The sequence below is a fragment of the Taudactylus pleione genome, unplaced genomic scaffold, assembly GCF_031769625.1.
Source record: "Taudactylus pleione unplaced genomic scaffold, aTauple2 ptg000781l, whole genome shotgun sequence".
Lineage (NCBI taxonomy): Eukaryota > Metazoa > Chordata > Amphibia > Anura > Myobatrachidae > Taudactylus > Taudactylus pleione.
The window spans coordinates 4,520,971-4,546,036 of record NW_028285183.1 but is presented as its reverse complement, the minus strand read 5'-3'; the positions used below and the strand labels follow the sequence as shown (position 1 = coordinate 4,546,036).

The window sequence follows — 25,066 nt, the reverse complement described above, 5'->3', positions numbered from 1 at the left end:
CTCAATGCGAGACCGTATCAGTGAGGTGTACTCTACGTCAGCATTAATGCGAGACCGTATCAGTGAGGTGTGCTATGTCAGTGTCAATGCGAGACCGTATCAGTGAGGTGTACCCTATGTCAGCATTAATGCGAGACCGTATCAGTGAGGTGTACCCTATGTCTGCCTCAATGCGAGACCGTATCAGTGAGGTGTACTCTTTGTCAGCCTCAATGCGAGACCGTATCAGTGAGGTGTGCTATGTCAGCCTCAATGCGAGACCGTATCAGTGAGGTGTACCCTATGTCTGCCTCAATGCGAGACCGTATCAGTGAGGTGTACTCTATGTCAGCCTCAATGCGAGACCGTATCAGTGAGGTGTACTCTTTGTCAGCCTCAATGCGAGACCGTATCAGTGAGGTGTACTCTATGTCAGCCTCAATGCGAGACCGTATCAGTGAGGTGTACTCTATGTCAGCCTCAATGAGAGACCGTATCAGTGAGGTGTACTCTATGTCAGCACCCATGCGAGACCGTATCAGTGAGGTGTACCCTATGTCTGCCTCAATGCGAGACCGTATCAGTGGGACGTATTCTATGTAGCGCCACGTGAGAAGTGTTTATTGAACATACAGATGGTTGATTTTACCAAAATGACCCAGGAGATTATGATTCCAAATTCTGCTGCTGTTGGAAGACACGTAATAGACAACCAATATGAATGAATCCCATACGCTCCTGGTGCAGAGCACCAACAGTAATCCATGGGGATAGCTGTATTAGTCACCTGCAGCCATTCGTGGGATTAAAGGATATTAAAGCCTATTGATTCTCTAGGGACATCATTGAGGCACGAGGCACTTCTTTTTTCTAGTCAAATGATCGGCTACAGTCTCGTAAATATCTGCCCCACCGACAAAATGGCTGCCTGGTATGTGATGGGTGCATGTGAAACTTTTGCTCAATATAATTTGCAGACTTTTGTGGTTTTCTATTAGGAGGTCATTTTCCTGCACAGCTCTGTAATATAGGTTGTAGTTGTAATACAACTAAAAAACATTTCATGTGTGAAGGACACAGTGCACACTGCCATATACATCAGAATGGTTTGTTCAGGTTAAATGGATTTTCTTTTCAGCTTCACTTGAAATGACCTCCAGTGATACATCAGACATTTCGCTCCAGGGGCAGGGGGTGGCGATTGTCCAGTCTACAGCAAAGTTTATATCCACCCCACCCCCCTCCTCAGGGTGCGGTCATTAATAGGGGGTAACCCCACATTAGCATGAGAAGTCCCCATATTCATCATCAATTACCGCAGCAGCAGAGACATTCTCTGTCACCTCCCACCTACGACCCGGCTTGCGGTGTAGCGTCCTGGCTCCTCCTTCAGCGCACACTATGCGCTCAATGTGGCTCTGTTCCCAGGAAAGCCTGTCCTAGTGAAACTGGTTAACAAAGTCCCCCTTACTAATAACAGAGGAATGATGGAATCGTCCCCGGGCTGCAAAGTCTGCGTTCTCCTCCGTCAGCTGTGTGGTCTCCATTCCGACATAACCGAAGGTCGGGGTCACCACAAACCGCTCCTCGTATGAAGGCTTCCTCCTGCGGAGAGAGGGGCGGCAGGTAGAATAAACATACGATAAGGCCGCCATATTATATATGGCACACACAGCGGAACTAGCAAGACAATCAGGGGTATTCAATATGGGAGCGAAAACTCAGTTTTTGCGTTAATATCGGAGGTATGACGTCATTATCGCAGGTTTTAGTTTTACACCGTATTCAATTTCAAAGACTTTTCGCAGGTTCGAAAAGTCTTTGATAAAAAAAGGGGATAACTTTTCACCATTGAATAGGTGTCGAAAAAAAGTGTAGAATTGGGGTTTAGGGGTGCAGGCTTAAAAAAAATAGCCTGCACCCCTGGTAATGACATTTAAAAAAGAACTGTGTCAAAAAAAGTTTTTTTAAAAAAATAGGGACACCCCAAAAAATTTATTTAAAAATTGGGGTGAAAAAAAAAATGGGAAAAAATTATTTAACAATAGGGAAATAGGTTCAGGGCTATTCTGCAAGTATGCGGCAGGTGTTTTCTAGAATAGATTATTAGCGGCTGGTGCACAATTGCAGAATTTTTAAAAACTGACTTTAGGGACATCAAAATATGCTAGTACCCATTTTCATGTACCCCAAATTTGATGGGACCACTTAAACAAACGAAAAAAATAACCTAAGTGCTCTTCTGCATCACTTCTTCAATGTCGGGAAAAACACCTGCTGCGGCTATTTAAATCCCAGACTTTCATTTAAAGGCTAAAACGGGGGTACCCATAGTGATCCCCCATGTTTTTACAACTTTAGGGGGGTCCTACAAAATTTTCCTTTAAAAAATTGTAACTTTACGCAAATCCCACTTCGCATGCTCCCGTTTTCGTTAATTTCATATTGAATACGGGGATAAGCGGGCGCGCGCCCGATACTTTAATGCAGGTAAAAGCTCCGATATGAAACGTAAACTTCGACGTTTGCACTTCGAAGTTTACGTTCCATTATAATATCCCACATTGTATTATCATTTTGTTACAATGTGACATGGTAACATGAATGTTTTTGTATTAAACAATAGCACAAACCTGCAGATTGTTGTAGCCAATAATCGTATCCATGCAAAGAAGCTGAAGTTGGCGGCAGCCCCTAAAATGGTGAGAGGGACATATTGTTATATAGACACCACAGAGAAGGAAGCGCCAATCCCAAGGTGACACCGGCCCGTGAGAAGGACAGATGACCCCAGGAAGGGTCGCACCATGAATGGCTCAAAGATCTCACACCTGAGACCAGGTAAAGATACAGTCATTCACCTGTTTGATGCAGGGTGTAATAATTAAATTAAGTAACAAGCAGTGTTTATAAATATTATGTGTCCATTAAAAATAATGAACTTTATTCATCATGTGTCAGACAGCTGCTCTCCCCTCACTACTGAAGAGGTTAATGGTAGACATTGGCGGTAAAGGGTGTGCGTGTGTGTCGGGGGAGGGGGGGGGAGATTCAATTAGCTGCGAGAAGCCGCAGGAATGGCTTCGCGGGATGAGACTCTGTAGCAGCCTAAGGAGGCGCCAGCGGAAACCAGCTACGGTAATGGGATAATATGCTTGGCGCAGCTCACGGATAACCGCATCTGCCCTAGAGAGAGTAACAGGGAGAGGGGCCCATTTACAGTGCATCCAGAAAGTATTCACAACGCTTCACTTTTTCCACATTTTGTTATGTTGCAGCCTTATTCCAAAATGGAATAAATTAATTTTTGTCCTCAAAATTCTACACACAATACCCCATAATGACAACGTGTAAAAAGATTTTTTGAGATTTTTGCAAATTTGATAAAAAAACAAAACCCTAAGAAATCTCATGTACATTAGTATTCACAGCCTTTGCTCAAGACTTTGTTGATGCACCTTTGGCAGCAATTACAGCCTCAAGTCTTTTTGAATATGATGCCACAAGCTTGGCACACCTATCTTTGGCCAGTTTTGCCCATTCCTCTTTGCAGCGCCTCTCAAGCTCCATCAGGTTGGATGGGAAGCATCGGTGCACAGCCATTATCAGATTTCTCCAGAGATGTTCAATCGGATTCAAGTCTGGGCTCTGGCTGGGCCACTCAAGGACATTCACAGAGTTGTCCTGAAGCCACTCCTTTCATATCTTGGCTGTGTGCTTAGGGTCGTTGTCCTGCTGAAAGATGAACCGTCGCCCCAGTCTGAGGTCAAGTGCGCTCTGGAGCAGGTTTTCATCCAGGATGTCTCTGTACATTGCTGCATTCATCTTTCCATCTATCCTGACTAGTCTCCCAGTTCCTGCTGCTGAAAAACATCCCCACAGCATGATGCTGCCACCACCATGCTTCACTGTAGGGATGGTATTGGCCTGGTGATGAGCGGTGCCTGGTTTCCTCCAAACAGAACGCCTGGCATTCACACCAAAGAGTTCAATCTTGTCTCATCAGGCCAGAGAGTCCTTTCAGGTGCATTTTGGCAAACTCCAGGTGGGCTGCCATGTGATTTTTACTAAGGAGTGGCTTCCGTCTGGCCACTCTACCACACAGGCCTGATTGGTGGATTGCTGCAGAAATGGTTGTCCTTCTGGAAGGTTCTCCTCTCTCCACAGAGGAATGCTGTAGCACTGACAGAGTGACCATCGGGTTCTTGGTCACCTCCCTGACTAGGGCCCTTCTCCCCCGATCGCTCAGTTTAGACAACCGGCCAACTCTAGGAAGAGTTCTGATGATTCCGAACTTCCTCCATTTACGGATGATGGAGGCCACTGTGCTCATTGGGACCTTCAAAGCAGCAGATATTTTTCTGTACCCTTCCCCAGATTTGTTCCTCGAGACAATCCTGTCTCGGAGGTCTACAGACAATTCCTTGGACTTCATGCTTGGTTTGTGCTCTGACATGCACTGTCAAGTGTGGGACCTTATATAGAGTGTATGCCTTTCCAAAGCATGTCCAATCAACTGATTTTACCACAGGTGGACTCCAATTAAGCTGTAGGAACATCTCAAGGATGATCAGTGGAAACAGGATGCACCTGAGCTCAGTTTTGAGCTTCATGGCAAAGGCCGTGAATACTTATGTACATGTGGTTTCTTAGTTGTTTTTTTTAAATTAAATTTGCAAAAATCTCCAAAAAACTTTTTACACGTTGTCACTATGGGGTATTGTGTGTAGAATTTTCATGACAAAAATGAATTTATTCCATTTTGGAATAAGCCTATAACATAACAAAATGTGGAAAAAGTGAAGCGCTGTGAATACTTTCTGGATGCACTGTATCAATAATCTCATCCTTAGTGCGACCTGGGCGCGATATTAGTACATTGCAGTATGTGACAATGTTATCAGAATGTATCAAATACCACACGCAGGGACCCTGTGATGTGCTCGGGGCAAAAGTCACCACATCAGCGGCCTCTGCACTCTGCTGCCGGGACTCCTGCGAATACGCGGTCTGCTGACCATGTATGTGTGGCTGCCATTGTCAATGAAAGTTACGGTAAATTTAGCGAAGTGTCCTATAGGCTATAGCGGCTAACGCCATTCTGTAACTTGGTAAATCTGATAGCTTTGTAACCCCCATAGAAAAGTCTGCTGTGATCCCTACTTTATACAATTGGGGTGAAACTAATATTTGCGGGTATTCTACTTTCAGGGAACATGCTGCAAATAATTAATGATAAATTGGCCCCAGAGAGAGAAAAACAGACAGCCACACAGCCACATAGACAGACAGCCACACACAGACAGACAGACAGACACAGACAGACAGACACAGACAGACACACACAGACAGACACACAGACAGCCACAGACAGACAGACAGACAGACAGACAGACAGACACACAGACACACACAGACAGACACACACAGATACACACACACACACACACACACACACACACACACACACAGAGTGACAAAGAGACAGAAGCCCTGACTCAGAGCTGGACACGCTGCCAATGTCGGACGTAGTGGAGAGAATTTTTGTTACTGTGTACGAGTCTTAGTCGCGCCGTGTACATGCCCTGATTGTGTCTGTGCAGAGCCGCAGGTGTGAGGTCAGACACACGCAGGGAAAAGTGCAGTGACAATGCAGTGGGCGTTCCAGGGCGGTAGCTTAGCGCAAGCACGGAGACACTCATAGGAGGCCGTACACACAGACGCTGGGCTGCTCACACAGGAGGCCGTACACACAGACGCTGGGCTGCTCACATAGGAGGCCATACACACAGACACTGGGCTGCTCACATAGGAGGCCGTACATGAACGACATTGAGCACACCCTGCCGGGGACACAGTAGACGATCTCGCTCAGGGAGCATATTGTCTAGTGTATATGCTCCTTTATATTACCCTTGACAGAGGCAGTATCTGAAACACATGTGAGGAATGTTGAGGCGAGGGTCTTTAGCACCAAAAGGAGACAAACTCTGCCCTCCCTCCACCACCACCACACACACACACCATCCTATCCAGTTCTCACACATTGATTCCAATACACAGACACTACTGTCCATTGCCAAGTAGTAACTTGCAGCTCGCAGCTGTTATGGAACCAGTGCATGCTGATACTTGTAGTTCCATAATACTGGAAAATGGAAGAACACTTATACCCGAGGGAAGGGTCAATAATCAATTTAATTAATTGAGAACAAAATAAGTTTAAGCTAGTTATTTTGTGCTCTTTCATAGCGCCCGTACTCCCTGTGGACAGAGTAGTGACCGGAGCCATGTGTGGCAGTGCCCTGTCTGTCCTGCTGAGGATGAGCCCACAGTGTATCCCCGATAGCCAGAAGATGGACGGATCTGACTGCGGAGATCTGCCCAATCAGTGCGGCTTGTAATGAATCTGGTTTGTGTGTAAACCGTACGGTGATACAGCGCAGTCATAGAAAACACTATACATGGGATGGATCCCCTGTTCCTCCAATCGGGGTGATGTTGGCTAAATAGATGTTTTTAGGTCAAATTATACAACATTTGACTAAAATAATTTACCATCATCAGGACAATTCTTATCCAGGGCCCAACCCTGCAGCCTGCAGATAATGTATGTAAGACCGGGTAATCACCAGCCGCATTCTGAGCTATAAGTCCCTGGTACATACCTGGATTTAAGCCCGGGCTCACCCTGCCAATGTAGATATACAGAATAACGGCTACACCGATATTTGCCAATGCATAGATCCACTGAATGACAAACATTATAACAAGGGAAAGGATTGCCTACCAGGAAAGAAGAAGATACGTATACTGTAATAAGGCAATTCACAACACTGAGTATTAATTACACAGGATTAAAGGCTAAGCATTCTTTTAGGGTTAATAGAGCAAAATAGTCCCCATCTATAGCCAACCTACCATATACACAATCCCCATCTATAGCCAACCTACCATATACATCTATAGCCAACCTACCATATACACACAAAATAGTTCCCATCTATAGCCATCCTACCATATACACACAAAATAGTCCCCATCTATAGCCATCCTACCATATACACACAAAATAGTCCCCATCTATAGCCATCCTACTATATACACAATCACCATCTATAGTCATCCTACCATATACACACAAAATAGTCCCCATCTATAGCCATCCTACCATATACACACAAAATAGTCCCCATCTATAGCCATCCTACCATATACACACAAAATAGTCCCCATCTATAGTCATCCTACCATATACACAATCCCCATCTATAGCCATCCTACCATATACACACAATAGTCCCCATCTATAGCCATCCTACCATATACACACATAATAGTCCCCATCTATAGACATCCTACCATATACACACAAAATAGTCCCAATCTATAGTCATCCTACCATATACACAATCCCCATCTATAGCCATCCTACCATATACACACAATAGTCCCCATCTATAGCCATACTACCATATACACACAAAATAGTCCCCATCTATAGTCATCCTACCATATACACAAAATAGTCCCCATCTATAGCCATCCTACCATATACACACAAAATAGTCCCCAACTATAGCCATCCTACCATATACACAAAATAGTCCCCATCTATAGCCATCCTACCATATACACAATCCCCATCTATAGTCATCCTACCATATACACATAAAATAGTCCCCATCTATGCCATCCTACCATATACACACAAAATAGTCCCCATCTATAGCCATCCTACCATATACACAAAATAGTCCCTATCTATAGCCATCCTACCATATACACAAAATAGTCCCCATCTATAGACATCCTACCATATACACAATCCCCATCTATAGCCATCCTACCATATACACAATCCCCATCTATAGCCATCCTACCATATACACAAAATAGTCCCCATCTATAGCCATCCCACCATAGTACCAAAGGAGCCAGCCCTCTGGGTGCTGTAGAACCCCCAATAGTTGTGGTCTATGCATTTCATCTGTCAGTCATATGAGGGGACAGGACAGGTAACAGGAGCACCCTTAATCATTTTTAAAAACTGGCACCAAAGAACAGCGCTATAGCAAAGACCATAGTCTTGAAGCTCGGCCCATTAGTTTTGGATGGTGGCGTCTCATAGTGAGTCCCCCCCCTGTCTATTGTCTGCCTCGTGTCATCAGATATCAACAGAGCATCGCAAAAATGTATTTGGGCTTTTCAGGTTGAACACAATGACATGGTGGAGGGTCATCCATAGACAGAACAAGTAGCCACGCGAGGAACGATACTATATAGGAACGTATATATACAGTACATGATACTCACACCCAGGAAGGACACCCAGTGGTTGCACAGCTTGCTGTAGAACGATGAAGAGAGACTTTGAATCTCGAACTCTGGAATTTTCTGCTTCAAGTTTGAATCTGTCAGAAAACGTAACAAATGAAAGTGAAAAATCACATTAATTGTCCATCTATCGCCTTTCTAGGTGCCGCCCTGTCCCACTTTCCGGAACTGCAACTGAAACATCAACCCAACTAAACCTACCCTGGTAGGACCCACTGGGAAATGGTGATAAAATTACATCTAGACTACCATCACTTTCAATTAAAAATGTATTTTGCTAATTATGCCTTAAATGAATCCTGTGTGTGGGTGAATGGGGGGACTTTCTACTACTACATGCTGCACTCATGGGGCTGAATGGCTGAACCAGATAGTTGTGCAAACAACGACGACAACTTAACTTCTACCGAACGCTAAAGTGTACATTTTGTGTGCAGTTACTTCCCATTCTCACATCTATTCGCTGAGCGCGTCTTGTTTACTTTAAGCCCATGTTAATATGTACTTCAGACAGGAGGAAACCCCCAACTTATTTGTCACTTAATGTCACGTATCATGTCATCATCTCGATTTAACGGACTAGCGCCTATTGGGATGACTTTAATCCCTGTCCTTGCTGATCTTAATTCCAAATACATATTCCCCAAAAATTAATAGTATTCTCTCGGAGCCGCCCACAGTATACAGCGGTGGCCAAAAAAGTTTTGAAAATGACACAAGTATTGGTTTTCCAAAGTTCGCTGCTTCAGTGTTTTTAGACCTCTTTGTCAGATGTTACTATGGTATACTGAAGTAACATTACAGCATTTCTTAAGTGTCACAGGCTTTTATTGACAATTACATTAAGTTTATGCAAAGAGTCAATATTTGCAGTGTTGACCCTTCTTTTTCAAGACCTCTGCAATTCGCCCTGGCATGCTGTCAATCAACTTCTGGGCCACATACTGACTGATGGCTGCCCATTCTTGTCTAATCAATGCTTGGAGTTTGTCAGAATTTGTGGGTGTTTGTTTGTCCACCCGCCTCTTGAGGATTGACCACAAGTTTTCAATGGGATTACGGTCTGGGGAGTTTCCTGGCCATGGACCCAAAATTTCGATGTTTTGTTCCCCGAGCCACTTGGTTATCACTTTTTCCTTATAGCAAGGTGCTCCATCATGCTGGAAAAGGCATTGTTCGTTACCAAACTGTTCTTGGAAGGTTGGGAGAAGTTGTTCTTGGAGAATGTTTTGGTACCATTCTTTATTCATGGCTGTGTTCTTAGGCAAAATTTGGAGTGATCCCACTCCCATGGCTGAGAAGCAACCCCACACATGAATGGTCTCAGGATGCTTTACTGTTGGCATGACACAGGATGAAGACTTTTGGAGGATGGCCTGGTGTCAAGAAGGGCAGCAAATAAGCCACTTCTCTCCAGGTCTCCAGGAAAACCATCAGGGACAGACTGATTTTCTTCATAAGGTACAGGGATTGGACTGCTGAGGACCACGGTAAAGTTATTTTCTCTGATGAATCCCCTTTCAGATTGTTTGGGGCATCTGGAAAAACACTGGTCTGGAGAAGGAAAGGTGAGCGCTACCATCAGTCCAGTGTCATGCCAACAGTAAAGCATCCTGAGACCATTCATGTGTGGAGTTGCTTCTCAGCCAAGGGAAGGGGCTCACTCACAATTTTGCCTAAGAACACAGCCATGAATAAAGAATGGTACCAAAACATCCTCCAAGGAGCAACTTCTCCCAAACATCCAAGAACAGTTTGGTGATGAACAATGCCTTTTCCAGCATGATGGAGCACCTTGCTATAAGGCAAAAGTGATTACTAAGTGGCTCGGGGAACAAAACATTTAAATTTTGGGTCCATGGCCAGGAAACTCCCAGACCGTAATCCCATTGAGAACTTGTGGTCAATCCTCAGGAGGTGGGTGGACAAACAAAAACCCACAAATTCTGACAAACTCCAAGCATTGATTAGGCAAGAATGGGCGGCCATCAGTCAGTATGTGGCCCAGAAGTTGATTGACAGCATGCCTGGGCGAATTGCAGAGGTCTTGAAAAAGACGGGTCAACACTGCAAATATTGACTCTTTGCATAAACTTAATGTAATGGTCAATAAAAGCCTTTGACTTATAAAATGCTTGTAAATTTACTTCAGTATACCATAGTAACATCTGACAAGAAGGTCAAAAACACTGAAGCAGCAAATTTTGTGAAAACGAATACTTTTGTCATTCTCACAACTTTTGGCCACGGCTGTACACTGAATATGCAAAAATGTATGGTTTTCAATCTGTTACAGCTAAAATCTGAACCACCTAAATGGAGCCAGTGCACAGACCATCAGAAATGAACCAGTTGCATCTCACATCCCTTTCTAGGGTCTGCAAAAACAAACCTCCTCACCTTCATTCTTTATACCAATCTCCTCCGCTCCTGGCTGCTGGATTTCTGTGAAGAGTTGCTCCTGGTCTCCTCTTCGGTTTATGTCCTCCGCCTCATCGCACATACAGTCGTTTGCTTGTTCCTGGCTGCCGATCTTTACAGAAGGGCGACCCTCACTATCTTCATCAGGCTCTGGAATTAGCATGCTGCTCTCTTGGACCTGATTAGTATGTGTGTTCTCCAAAGTCCAGCTCACTTGGTCCTGGTCAGAGAATGTTTTGATCGAAGTCCTGTTCTCCAGCTCATGGTCAATGTTTTGCTGAAGGTCCAACTGGAAGCTATTTTGCAAAGTCTCCTTAGCTGGTTTTCTAGATTTTTTGAGGTTCATGAACTTCTTCTGCTCTTTATCCTGGATCCTGGTGCTGTGCGTTTTCTCCATATGGCTCGGCTTGAAGAGTTGGTCCATGTCCTTTGTGAATTCCAGCAGGGTCCCATTTGAACCATAACTTGTGGTCTTATCAAAGACCAAAGGCTGAGAAGGACCTGGTGACCTCGAGGTGACTCTCCTGATTTTTCTGCGAGTGTGCTGTAGATTGTAGCTCATTGTCACCGAGAAGTAAGAGTAGTCCACCACACTGTACGTCAGCATGAAATTAATGGTAACTATTGGTGCCAGGATGTTCACTTGGCCAACAAAGACAAAGCCCATTGTAATGAGGCCAGTCAAGAAGATAGCAGCCACTGGGGTCTTGTTAGGACCTCTCTAAATGGAGATAACCAAGGAGACAGATAATGATCAGATACACGTTACTATCCATTTTCTTTAGCGGGTTCTAAAGGTCACTTCACAGACTAATGCAAACCATGAAGGTTATTCGGCCCCCTGTGTGTTGCTTAAAAATACCCAATATCGGAATCAGTATGTAATGCTGGCAGTTGGGATGCCTCCTGTCAAAATGCCGACAACTGCATCCTGGTGGTTGGTATCCCGACAGGGCTCGGGTAAGTATGCTTACCCTCCCCCCCCTTTCTCCCCCTAACCCTCCCTTCTTGTAGCCTAATCTAACCCCCGCCCCCCCACACCCTAACCCTCCTCGTTAGGTTTAGGCACTAAGTCTCCCCCCTTTGTGCCTAAACCTAACCCTTCCCCCTTAGTTCCTAACCCTAGCCCCCCCCACAGTGGTGCCTAACACTCCCCCTCCTCCCCTCCCTCCCGGGTATTTCCACACCTATCTTAAGTTTCAGGTCTGGCTTCCACCGTCAGGATTCAGACTGGCGGCATGCCGTCCGCCAGTCTGGTAACTACATCCCCCCAATATCATTAGGTACTGCTCTTTGAGGGGTATATTTATTAAAGTTCGAGTTCCCATAGCTTTAGCCAACCACATGGGGGAAAAAAAAAAGTATATAAAACACTGCAATCAGAGTGCAAAACTGGATGGGATTTGGGCATATGTGCTCACGCATTGTGCGCAGGGAACAAAACGCATATATTTGTCCGTATATGGACGCATCTTGCAGTATGCCCGTCAATCTATGTGTACGACTGCTTTGTGACTAGTCCTTGTCAGTGCGCGCCTGTGCCTGCTCTATACTATGTGCAAAATCGTCGGTACGTCCTCTCTTAACTTCTGAGGAAGTCAGGAACATTAAGGTGATCACAGTTGAGAAACGCGTTAAGTTATAACTGCTACCAGCCGGGTGATTGGATTCCCATCGTGATTTTAAGCCAACATGGATTTGGGAGACCTGGCTGGAAACCCTGAGAAGTGCGTGATACAAGATATCTCCTGATAGGCTGCACGATAGGAATACCAGCAGCTGGGAGATAAGGGATGGAACCAGCATTCGCTTGGATACTTTGTACCCCCCTATTTATACATACAACTTGATAAAACATATTGAAACAGACATGTTTATTAGGGTGCGCTGCATCGGGACCGCTAATAAAGCGATTCTGTTGGCTTATGCACTGCTGAGGAGGACGGTGCTCATTATTGCTAATGCTACAGGACTATTGCTACAAAGTAACAGTAGACACTGAGGCTGTTCTAACCAGCTACTAATTACCAACTAAAAATACTAGGGCTACAGATCTATTGGTACTAAACAACAACTAACATTGTGACTGTTCTAACTTGCTACTATCAGCTTCATTTGTGGCTTTTTGTATTTATTACAGTCACTGGTTAGAAACAATATTCTTTGTAGCTATTTGCAATATAAATAGAAGTATAGTGGATTATACTGTTCTTAAAAAGTAAATTTTATATTGTATTTAATTTTTCACTGTCCGTGTAAAATGTTGCACATATTATCGTCAATATTTGTAATAGAAATTGTATTATCTGACTGATGGCGCTTCCATATTTGTTTGGTTGTAGTTCTGATATTGGAGGGTTACAGTTATTCTTCCATTGGAAGCAGCGATTAGCTCTTGGTCCCAGAGGTGCTTTAAGGGGTCTATGTACTAAGCAGTGTTAGGAGACAGAGTTAAAAGTGATAAGTCAGTGATAAGGTACCAGCCAATCAGCTCCCAACTGTCATTTTTCAAACACAGCCTGTGAGATGGCAGTTGGGAGCTGATTGATAAGTGATAAGGTACCAGCCAATCAGCTCCCAACTGCCATCTCACAGGCTGTGTTTGCAAAATGACAGTTGGGAGCTGATTGGCTGGCACCTTATCACTGACTTATCACTTTTCACTCTGTCTCCTAACACTGCTTAGTACATAGACCCCTAAGAGAGGAGGGGCCCTTGTGCAGGCTCCGATCGGGCCCACTCCTCACTGAATGTCTAGAAGACTCTGGCAATGGGTCTACTGCAAATGCGCAGGTCTCCGGGAACATGGCGCCCGCGCCGCGTTCCCAGGATATCTCTACTGCGCACGCACGAATCACCAGGAAAATGGCCACAGTGGCCATTTTCCATGATGATTTAGCAGCTCTGCAGCCAGCGCCGGGCCGACGGAGAGGTAAGTACATTTAATTGGGTGCAGGGTGTGCGGTGTGTGGGCCCGCCCTGGTGTAGAAGTGAACGAAACGCTTGCATATCTGCATTGTCCATACTTGCGTGCGCACTGTTTCGGAGCATGCCCTGGCTAGGGTTATAAGACATTTCCTGCGAATGCAGAAGACTGTGGCTACGAAGCGCGTTTAGCAAGAAATGTGCGTCACGCTCATCTATGTGGGGTGAACACTGCCATGTGATTATCTGGCATACTGGCGGCACAGAGCAGTACGTACGCCGACTTTCTGGCCAAGGGGCCCCGAGATGGTCCCACTCAACGCATAAGTCAGCGCTATACTGGATATTATATCCTACATTATAGGATATTCATTGTACAGATCATTGTTCACCCTCTAATCAGCTGATAACGACTGGCCGGTGGACACGTAATCAGCTAGTTTCCCACAGGTTATAATGAGGAGGAAAAAGCAGCCAAAGTCTATAATCGCTTTTCTCAATAGAATCACATGTGGAATGTTCATATTCTCGTCTAGGGATTTGCTAATTATATCACTTGTGCGATTTCCCACAACTCTGTGTAAACATTTACCTTAACAAAATGGAGGAAAATACACCACCCTTAGAGCCGTATTCAATTTGAGCGATCCCGCGATAATTTTCCGTCTCCCGGACTTTTCGCCTACATCGCGTGTTTTGTAAGCGGAAAAGTGTCGCGCGCGTGCCCGCGTATCCCCGTATTCAATTTGAAAGTACGTGAAAACGGGACCCGGAGAAACTTAAAACAAGCGAAAAGTCATGGCAGATTTGGGGAAATCAGCCTGACAGCCCCCAAAAGATGCTCTGACATGGGGGTTCACTATGGTTACCCCCCGATTTGGCTTGCTGAAGGTATTTGGGGTATTTAAACGGGCTCAATAGCTGCTAAATGGCGTTTTTGTATACGTGGTGCAGAATAGTATTCTGGAGGTTTTTTTGCAGAAAATAAGTTATCCCAGCAAATTTGGGGTACTTGAAAATGGGGGCCAGCATATTTTAAAGTTGCAAAAATTAAGTTTAAAAAATCGTGAAAAATCCACCTGCAATGAAAAAAAAACGCATGGGGAATACTTGGGGACCCCCTAGAGTGTAGGTCGCTAGTTTTTAACTTTGTCCCCCAACTTTCTTTTTTTTTGCCCCCAAAATGGAAGTGATTTTTTGGGGTGTTAAAACATTTTGATGCAGTTTACCTTTAGGGGACTGTCTGAAGGCTGCACGGGGGTTCATTCAACGTTGCACCCCAAAACCCCAATTCTGCACTTTTTTCCACCTGCTATTCATAGGCGAAACTTTTTCGCCTACTACATTGCATTGACTTTCCGCCTAGGCGGAAAGTCTTTCAAATTGAGTACGGCGATACTTTTCCTCCTGGCGAAACGACTTAATCGGCGAAACTTTTTCGCCGATTCCGGCTTTTCGCTCCAAATTAAATACGGGCCTAAGTAGGAGACCGCTTCACATCTTGCACTGATGAGCACTAAGAAGTGTGGTACAGCTGTACACAAGTACATTGTGCATGGACAAAGAGCTCCATATAAAATATTAACAAAAAAAAAAAACCCATTCATTAAAGTGCATCACTCCATTTTTTTCCTGGAGTTTTAGTGAAATTATTAGTGTACTGGGGCATCACACTGTAAAACAGCAGTGTTGTACTTTGCAGGATGATAAACTTACCCCGTGTCCCAGGAAGGAGAGAATGGGAATCACCTTCTCCTGTGCAATGCACTGAAGGATTCTGGGAGCACCATAAAGACCTCCCATGCAGGAGGCCAGCGAGGAGATGTAGAGGCCCAGCAGAAAGAGGAAGCCCACCAGAGACACCTGAGGAGGAAGAGGGGAACGGAGAGGGTCAGATCCAACGTACGGCTAAGAGGACACAATGGGAAAACCCCAGGAGAGGGGGACACAGCTGAACCCATTAGATCCCACCCCTTGTCCATCTCCTGAGAGACCTCCTGCTCTACTGACAAATGTACCCACATACACCTATCCTCCGTGCGCTACAAGTCGCGCCACACAACCGCTACTCAGTGTGACTTGGTAGCGGTGAGCATCTTTTGTGCGTCTTCTTACCTTCAATAGCACAAGCAGCTTCTGCTGATTAAAATGATATGCAGCATGTCTATGCGTCTGCGAGTGTACCTGCATGTGAAATGCTACGTTACAGTGTTACAGCCACTGACACTGTAATGTAGTATCTCACAGGCAGATACACCCGCACTCGCTCACAGAACATAGCCATGCGGCATATCATTTTAATCAGCAGAAGCTGCTTGTGCTATCTAGCAGCATCCTTGTGCGAGTGAAACGCGTTTGAAGGTAAAAAGATGCAAAAAAAAAAAAAGAAGCTAGCGTTACCGAGTCACACCACAGCACGTCTAGAAGGAATGTTTAACGCGCAAGGAGGCTAGATGTATGTGGAGCCATCTGTATGCACATCATTGGCCTTCTCAATGCAGACAGCGGACCATATAAACACTTTCACTACAATGGAACCCCATCATGTCCTTTGACCCCAGGCTACAGAACCACTTTACGTCCTTTGACCCCCAGACAATAGTACCCCATCAGGTCCTGGGACTCTAAGCCATGATGAAGGGGGGAGTTATAGCAAATATTGTAAATAGGACATGTGGAGTTGTCCATAGCAACCAATCAGCTTGTAGCTATCATTTATCAAGTGCATTCTACGAAATGATCGACAGAAGCTGACTGGTTGCTATGAGTAACTTCTCTATTTGTCCTTTTTTGATGGTTTGATACATCTCCCCCGTTACGGTCTTCTCACAGTTTGTTGTACATGTGACATTAATGATTTGTTACCCATGAGACGTGTTTCTCTGGGGTAATGTGACCTATTGTCTGTGTGCTGAAACCAGTTGAATCCTGGAGCAAATACCTGTAATGTAACTAAATCTTCCATAACGAAACCTATGACATGCACCCCTAACTGCCCCGAGAACCGAATGGCACAGAACAGTCAGAGGAGCATGCGGGCGGGTGATCAGGGTTATTACAGGGGCATAATCACCTTCCCAGCCTTTATTATGTAGAGTCTGTTGTCATGGAAATATCAGAGTGTAATGTCAGAGAGACGAGCGCAGGAACGTAATCGCATTACACGCCCGGCAAGTGTCTTACATATTAGCCAGGGAACGGTTAAAGCCTCAGATTATGAGAAGTAATCCAGCTCCTGAGGGGCCACTTGAAACACGTTACTCTCTCCCTGGGTCCATGTTACCGGAACAGCGGCAAATGTAAAAAAGTGGAGTGACCGCTGATACCATCACTATCCCATGTAACACGGACTTCACATGTGTAACTATCAACCAGCACATTCTATAACCATCTGGAGCTATATCTGGGTTTATTCTGGATAACAATGTGGTGTAACATGTAACAGTATGTCAAGTAGGAGCAATAGAACAGGAACACATCAGACAAGAGCAGGTGTTACACAGAGACGTTCTAGATCAGATCTCTGCGTAAAGAACAGAGGGTATGTTCTAGATCTGATCTCTGAGTAAAGAACAGAGGGGATGTTCTAGATAATGCTGATGTTCTAGATCAGATCTGAGTAAAGAACAGATGGGATGTTCTAGATAATGCATATGTTCTAGATCAGATCTGAGTAAAGAACAGAGGGGATGTTCTAGATGAGATATCTGAGAAAAGAGCAGAGGGGATAGATAGTGTAGATGTTCTAGATCAGATCTTTGAGAAAAGAACAGAAATTAAGTTCTAGATAATGCAGATGTTCTAGATCAGATTTATGAGTAAAGAACAGAGGGGATATTCTAGATAGTGCAGATGTTCTAGATCAGATCTCTTAGTAAAGTACAGGTGCTACATGGGGAAGATATACAGCGAGTGGCCAAATTATTATAACCACTGGTTTAGTACTTTGTTGTGTCATCTTTTGCCCTTAATACTGCTTGAATTCTTCCAGACACGGATATTACTAGTAGTCGGTATGTTTCTTAGGGAATATTAGCCCAAATGAGAAGAACTGCTTCTTTATAACGTTGCCTCCGCCATGCTGAAGAAGGATCCATGCTTTCGTGAGGTTGTCTCCATATCTTCACCCTACCATCTGCATGGTGTAATTGTGATGTCAGACCACATGACACCTTACCAATCATTTATTGTCCAATTCCTGTGTTCCTGAGAAAACTGGAGGGGGTTGGGTATGAAATCCTGGCTGTTAGGATGCTGCTGGGTCAGAATGCCGACAGCGGCATCCCAACAGCCAGAATTCCGACACCCATAGGAACACACGGCGAGAGAATCCTAACCCCTTCCCTAACACTCCCACCCCCCCTAGTGCCTAAACCTAACCACCCCTCCCCCTAAACCCAACACCCCCCTCCCCAGTGCCTAAACCTAACCTCCCCCCTCCTCGCACTCTAAACCCAACACCCCCCTCCCCCTAGTGCCTAAACCTAACCTCCCCCTACCCGCACCCTAAACCTAACACTCCCTCCCTGGTGCCTAAGCCTAACCCACCCTCTAGTCCCTAAACCTAACCCCGCACTCTAACCCTAACCTACTCCTAACATCCCGATACTTATCTTCGGGATGCCGACAATCAGGATACTGGTGCCTGAATCCCGACCTGTCGGGATTTTTGGCGCCGGTATTTAGACCTACGGCATCCCGCATGCCGGGATGCCGACTACATCCCAACTGGGGGCGTCTCACCCGGTTTGCAGCAGATAGCAATGGCATGCGGACAGGACTTTGGTAGCCCATACAATGTGTGCGGTGTAATGTTCGTTGAGAGGCCATCTGTATTGGTCCCTGGTTTATTTTATCCGTGATTTGATGCACTGTTGCAGACTCAGACATCCTGCGTCAGCTTTATCTGCGGAATAGTTACTTTACATAAAATTACCTGCTGGTCATAGGAATTTGGCTGCTCAGTGTAGATTAGAGATTTGGGTAAAGTACTGTACACTATGGATTTCAAACCCGATTAGCTGCACATCGCATGTTGGAGCTTGGAAAAGACCAACAAATCACTAGACCTGGATCTATCAGAGGTGGCCGCAATCGGCGGCAAATTAAGCAGGACAATGTTAGTGATCACTGGCAGACTGCGCCAATTGCTCTGTTGGATCAAGTTGTATGGTCCGAGCACTGGATCGGCCGGACCGCTGTTAGCGATTACCTTCTCTGCAATCATAAACTCATAGCGCAGGAATTCCCTGGCACAAATGGCTCCAAGCAAGATGACAAACACAACATAGAGGAACCACCTAGAACGAAGGGGAAAAAAAAAACCAGTTTCAGGCTCACGAATCATTTGTAGAAAATCTCATTTAGTTGCAGGTTGCATGACACATATATGTTGATAAGTACATCATATATTTGAGGAGTAGTAATGTCACTGTCACGTGACACAATACAACACTGCCTGTAAAAGGTAAAAAAAAAGCACCTGGATGCGCGGGTCACCTGACCAGACCATTGCGTTCGGCTTCACATTGAAACTTGCACACGGGCATCCCGATTCCAAGATATACGCTAATGCAAATCGCAAATGCAATCTCTCATGGAACGCAGTTGCTCAAATATGCTAATAGGCCATTCCATGGTAACTCACGTTACAGAGAGACATAGCAAACACCTGTATACAGTCTTCCAAAGCATGACCCCTCTCAGCAAACAAAACCAAACCCACACAAATGTGCCATAAATCGTTCTTTCGGCTTTACACTTACGATATGGCGATCGCAGCCAAGGAGCCAACTGGAATATTAACGGACGGCCGCTGCAGATCTCCGCTCATATTAAAGCCGGCCATGACGCCTACAGATTGGGACAGGCAGACGTGTAAGTAACGAGACACCTTGATAAGTGGGAAGTTACTTATGAATCAGTAACAGGTCTTGCATAGTAACGAAAGCATCAACACACAAATAAAAAGGAATATTGTAATGTAGCTAGCACCCTGCAACACCCTGCTATCCTGGGGTGGACCCTACATGCCCACACTGGTTACTGAGACACAATTGCAGGGATCCTACAATCCCCCCGTACCCAGCAGACCTTAGAGATGCAGGGTCCTGTCCTGATAAACATCACTTCAGACAGATTCTGCAACATCTTAAATTGTAACTTTACACACAGGAAGTCAGCTGTGCATAGAACAACTATTTCCCCACATACACAATGTTCTCAGAGACATCTTCTACTTCGAAAATGTTTAAACATAGTCAACGGTATTTATATATGGCAATGTGCAGTAGACATAATTACTGGTGGCATCATAGCAGTATGTACTATTGGGATAATTGACATGTTGGGGAATTTTACTCAGTAGAGTGGTCAGTGGTGCAGTGGAGCTCATTCAGAGCCGCTCGTAAGCGGCCGCTCGTTCGTTCTGAGCGATGTTCGCACATCTGCGCATGTGTATGGGTTGTAATACGCATGCGCGAACCAGTCAGTGCGGTCAGAAATCGTGTGCTCGCAAAATAGCGAATGCCTGCTAATTTGAGTGACAGGATGAGGCGTTTGTGGGTGGTAACAGGGGAAGGTGCTTGAAAACAGGGAGTGGTGATCCGAACGCAGGCGTGCCAAACGGTCAAAACGGGCGTTTTAAGGGTGTGCATAATTAACAAAGCAGCGTCATCGACCACGTCAGTTGTTTTTTTTTTGCCTGAACTGCTCGCATGATTGCGGTAGGAAAATGCAACCACAAGAATAGCGAGCAGATCATTCGCCTTTCGATGTACTCGATTAATGTAATAAATAGCGGAGATGACGTATGATGCGAGCGGCCAGGGGGCGTTTTTTTTTTTCAAAATAACGACAGCATGTTTTGTTCGCTCGTTCAGACATAGAGGCGTCAACAGACCGCAAAGAGCGAACGGTCAATTTAAACAGCCAGCCCCTTTTTCTGAACGAGCGAGCGCAAATAGCGTCCGGCTCTCAATCAGGCCCAGTGTTCGGATGCTCAAATAAAGTACAGCTTTTCTGGGTTTTCATAAATAAGCAAAGCTTTAATGTTGCCAGCATAAAGTGTTCCCGCACACAGTAAAAATGGCTCTGGTGCCTCAGTTCCTGCAGACATTCTCCAAAACCACAGGTTTACTTAGCATACATATACACACACTGTACATATAACGGATTAGTGTTACTGTGGTTTATAAGGTGTATTATATACACGTTACTGGCAGAAACTTGCTGGAGAACAGTAAAACAGGCTGTAAACATCTGTCACTCACTGAGCTATAATTCCTGACTCGTCCCCATAGAAACTGCTCTAATCCCCCCTAATTCCGCTGCAGCTCTTGGAATCATGTGAAGCAGATTACAGAGTGATCCATTAATTAGAAAACAGATACAGCTCCTTACCTTCATGCAAAACATATGGCAGGATCCGTGAGTTCATTTACTAAAAAGAACAGATTACCACATATACACTGCATACATCACACCTGGGGGGAGGAGAGTATCACATATACACTGTGTACATCATACCTGGGGGGAGGTGGTGAGCATCACATATACACTGTGTACATTATACCTGGGGGGAGGAGGTGAGTATCACATATACACTGTGTACATCATACCCGGGGGGGGAGGTGGTGAGTATCACATATACACTGTGTACATCATACCTGGGGGGAGGAGCTGAGTATCACATATACACTGTGTACATCATACCTGCGCCGGGGAGGAGCTGAGTATCACATATACACTGTGTACATCATACCTGGGGGGAGGAGAGTATCACATATACACTGTGTACATCATACCTGGGAGGAGGAGGTGAGTATCACATATACACTGCGTACATCATACCTGGGGGGAGGAGCTGAGTATCACATATACACTGCGTACATCATACCTGGGGGGAGGAGCTGAGTATCACATATACACTGTGTACATCATACCTGGGGGGAGGAGCTGAGTATCACATATACACTGCATACATCATACCTGGGAGGAGGAGCTGAGTATCACATATACACTGTGTACATCATACCCGGGGGGGAGGTGGTGAGTATCACATATACACTGTGTACATCATACCTGGGGGGAGGAGCTGAGTATCACATATACACTGTGTACATCATACCTGCGCCGGGGAGGAGCTGAGTATCACATATACACTGTGTACATCATACCTGGGGGGAGGAGAGTATCACATATACACTGTGTACATCATACCCGGGGGGGGAGGTGGTGAGTATCACATATACACTGTGTACATCATACCTGGGGGGAGGAGCTGAGTATCACATATACACTGTGTACATCATACCTGGGGGGGAGGAGCTGAGTATCACATATACACTGTGTACATCATACCTGGGGGGGAGGAGCTGAGTATCACATATACACTGTGTACATTATACCTGGGGGGAGGTGAGTATCACATATACACTGTGTACATCATACCTGGGGGGAGGAGCTGAGTATCACATATACACTGTGTACATCATACCTGGGGTGAGGAGGTGAGCATCACATATACACTGTGTACATCATACCTGGGGGGAGGAGCCCAGTATCACATATACACTGTGTACATCATACCTGGGGGAGGAGCTGAGTATCACATATACACTGTGTACATCATACCTGGGGGGAGGAGGTGAGCATCACATATACACTGTGTACATCATACCTGGGGGGAGGTGAGTATCACATATACACTATACCTGGGGGGAGGAGCTGAGAATCACATATACACTGTGTACATCATACCTGGGGTGAGGAGCTGAGTATCACATATACACTGTGTACATCATACCTGGGGGGAGGAGCTGAGTATCACATATACACTGTGTACATCACACCTGGGGGAGGAGAGTATCACATATACACTGCGTACATCATACCTGGGGGGAGGAGAGTATCACATATACACTGCGTACATCATACCTGGGGGGAGGAGCTGAGTATCACATATACACTGTGTACATCATACCTGGGGGGAGGAGCTGAGTATCACATATACACTGCATACATCATACCTGGGAGGAGGAGCTGAGTATCACATATACACTGTGTACATCATACCCGGGGGGGAGGTGGTGAGTATCACATATACACTGTGTACATCATACCTGGGGGGAGGAGCTGAGTATCACATATACACTGTGTACATCATACCTGCGCCGGGGAGGAGCTGAGTATCACATATACACTGTGTACATCATACCTGGGGGGAGGAGAGTATCACATATACACTGTGTACATCATACCCGGGGGGGGAGGTGGTGAGTATCACATATACACTGTGTACATCATACCTGGGGGGAGGAGCTGAGTATCACATATACACTGTGTACATCATACCTGGGGGGGAGGAGCTGAGTATCACATATACACTGTGTACATCATACCTGGGGGGGAGGAGCTGAGTATCACATATACACTGTGTACATTATACCTGGGGGGAGGTGAGTATCACATATACACTGTGTACATCATACCTGGGGGGAGGAGCTGAGTATCACATATACACTGTGTACATCATACCTGGGGTGAGGAGGTGAGCATCACATATACACTGTGTACATCATACCTGGGGGGAGGAGCCCAGTATCACATATACACTGTGTACATCATACCTGGGGGAGGAGCTGAGTATCACATATACACTGTGTACATCATACCTGGGGGGAGGAGGTGAGCATCACATATACACTGTGTACATCATACCTGGGGGGAGGTGAGTATCACATATACACTATACCTGGGGGGAGGAGCTGAGAATCACATATACACTGTGTACATCATACCTGGGGTGAGGAGCTGAGTATCACATATACACTGTGTACATCATACCTGGGGGGAGGAGCTGAGTATCACATATACACTGTGTACATCACACCTGGGGGAGGAGCTGAGTATCACATATACACTGTGTACATCATACCTGGGGGGAGGAGGAGAGTATCACATATACACTGTGTACATCATACCTGGGGGGAGGAGGAGAGTATCACATATACACTGTGTACATCATACCTGGGGGAGGTGAGTATCACATATACACTGTATACATCACACCTCCGGGGAGGTGAGTATCACATATACACTGTATACATCATACCTGGGGGGAGGAGGTGAGTATCACATATACACTGTGTACATCATACCTGGGAGGTGGTGAGTATCACATATACACTGTGTACATCATACCTGGGGGAGGAGGAGAGTATCACATATACACTGTGTACATCATAAGTAAGTGTGGTTATATGCTGCATTTACGGTACTGCTGGTTTCAAGGTATTTTACACACTGTCGCAATGGTAACTCGCACGCCTCAAGTGCGGGGGGGTAAATTAACTGAATTCCCTCCCAAATGTGGGGGTCTGGAGGAGTGGACTATCATATATACTCTATACGCTGGAGAAGTACATATGTATTTTATGTATCAGATATGTGAAAATGATCACAGCTGCCCTTATACACTATATGCAATTATTAGGGGCTAGGGATGTAGAGGAGACATGTATACAAAATATGAGGGGACAAGGAGACATATGGGGCACATAATGCCTCGGACCCCCTCCCCGTCTGTAATACCTGTTGCAGCCGGGAAAAATACCCCAAACACAGTGAAGAAAGACTCTCCTGGGGTGTAATCTGGAAAGGTGTTATTCCGCAGTAATTCCTCTGAATATCCTACAAAGCCGTGTTCTGAGGAAAGAGAGCACAACATGTAACCACAACATACATGTGTAATCTCTAATATAAATATATACCTGTACATGGAACCTCAAATAGAGATCTGATCTCTAAATCGCGGCCAAAGGCTTAAACCATTAATAAACTACCAATTATTAAATGTAACGTGTGCAATGCTTAACACTGTGCGGATTGTGCCGTTATACTGGTACAGTGGTGGTAAATGTTCTGCATAATTTGTTCAGTATTTCCACTACTCTTCCAGCTCTGCTTTTAGGGATTCCATCAAAATGTCACAAATTAAAAAAAAAAAATAACTTAAATGCAATTCCAGATATTACCGCTGACAGAACATTGGCGGAATCCTGCAGACTGCATTCACAGGACCAATCTATACCATCATCACCAGCGCGTATGGCAGCAGAGTGGAGCAGTGGTTAGCGCTACAGTTTGTATATTGTGTGTAGTCTGTAAGTTCTCCCCGAGTTTGTGTGGATTTCCTCAAGGAGCTCCGGTTCCATCCAATACTCCAAATTATACTGGTAGGTTACTTAACTTCTACATGTGTGTGCCCGTGTGATAGGGAATATAGATTGTTAGGAGGACCTATGCGACCGCCCAAATATTCACTGTAAAGCTCTGCGTAATATTTATGCGACAATACTGAAGTTGCAGCCAGGTATTAGCAGGACACCATAACCTTAGCAGT

General features: G+C 45.2%; 1 protein-coding gene across 5 annotated transcripts in view; it reads right to left on the bottom strand.

Annotated features, from left to right (window-relative positions):
• Positions 1-254: 254 nt before the first annotated feature.
• Positions 255-25,066, bottom strand: part of SLC12A8 (solute carrier family 12 member 8) — a 61,057-nt gene continuing 36,245 nt past the window's right edge. For all 5 annotated transcript variants that reach the window (XM_088457725.1, XM_088457724.1, XM_088457727.1 and 2 more), the window contains exons 7-15: positions 24,256-24,369; positions 19,428-19,515; positions 18,875-18,962; positions 15,379-15,525; positions 10,717-11,458; positions 8,296-8,393; positions 6,648-6,765; positions 2,613-2,673; positions 255-1,584 (exon numbers count right to left, since the gene is read on the bottom strand). In XM_088457725.1, coding sequence (XP_088313851.1) covers positions 1,419-1,584; positions 2,613-2,673; positions 6,648-6,765; positions 8,296-8,393; positions 10,717-11,458; positions 15,379-15,525; positions 18,875-18,962; positions 19,428-19,515; positions 24,256-24,369 — 1,622 coding nt within the window. In that variant the 3' untranslated portion in view covers positions 255-1,418. The remainder of the gene's footprint in view (positions 1,585-2,612; positions 2,674-6,647; positions 6,766-8,295; positions 8,394-10,716; positions 11,459-15,378; positions 15,526-18,874; positions 18,963-19,427; positions 19,516-24,255; positions 24,370-25,066) is intronic.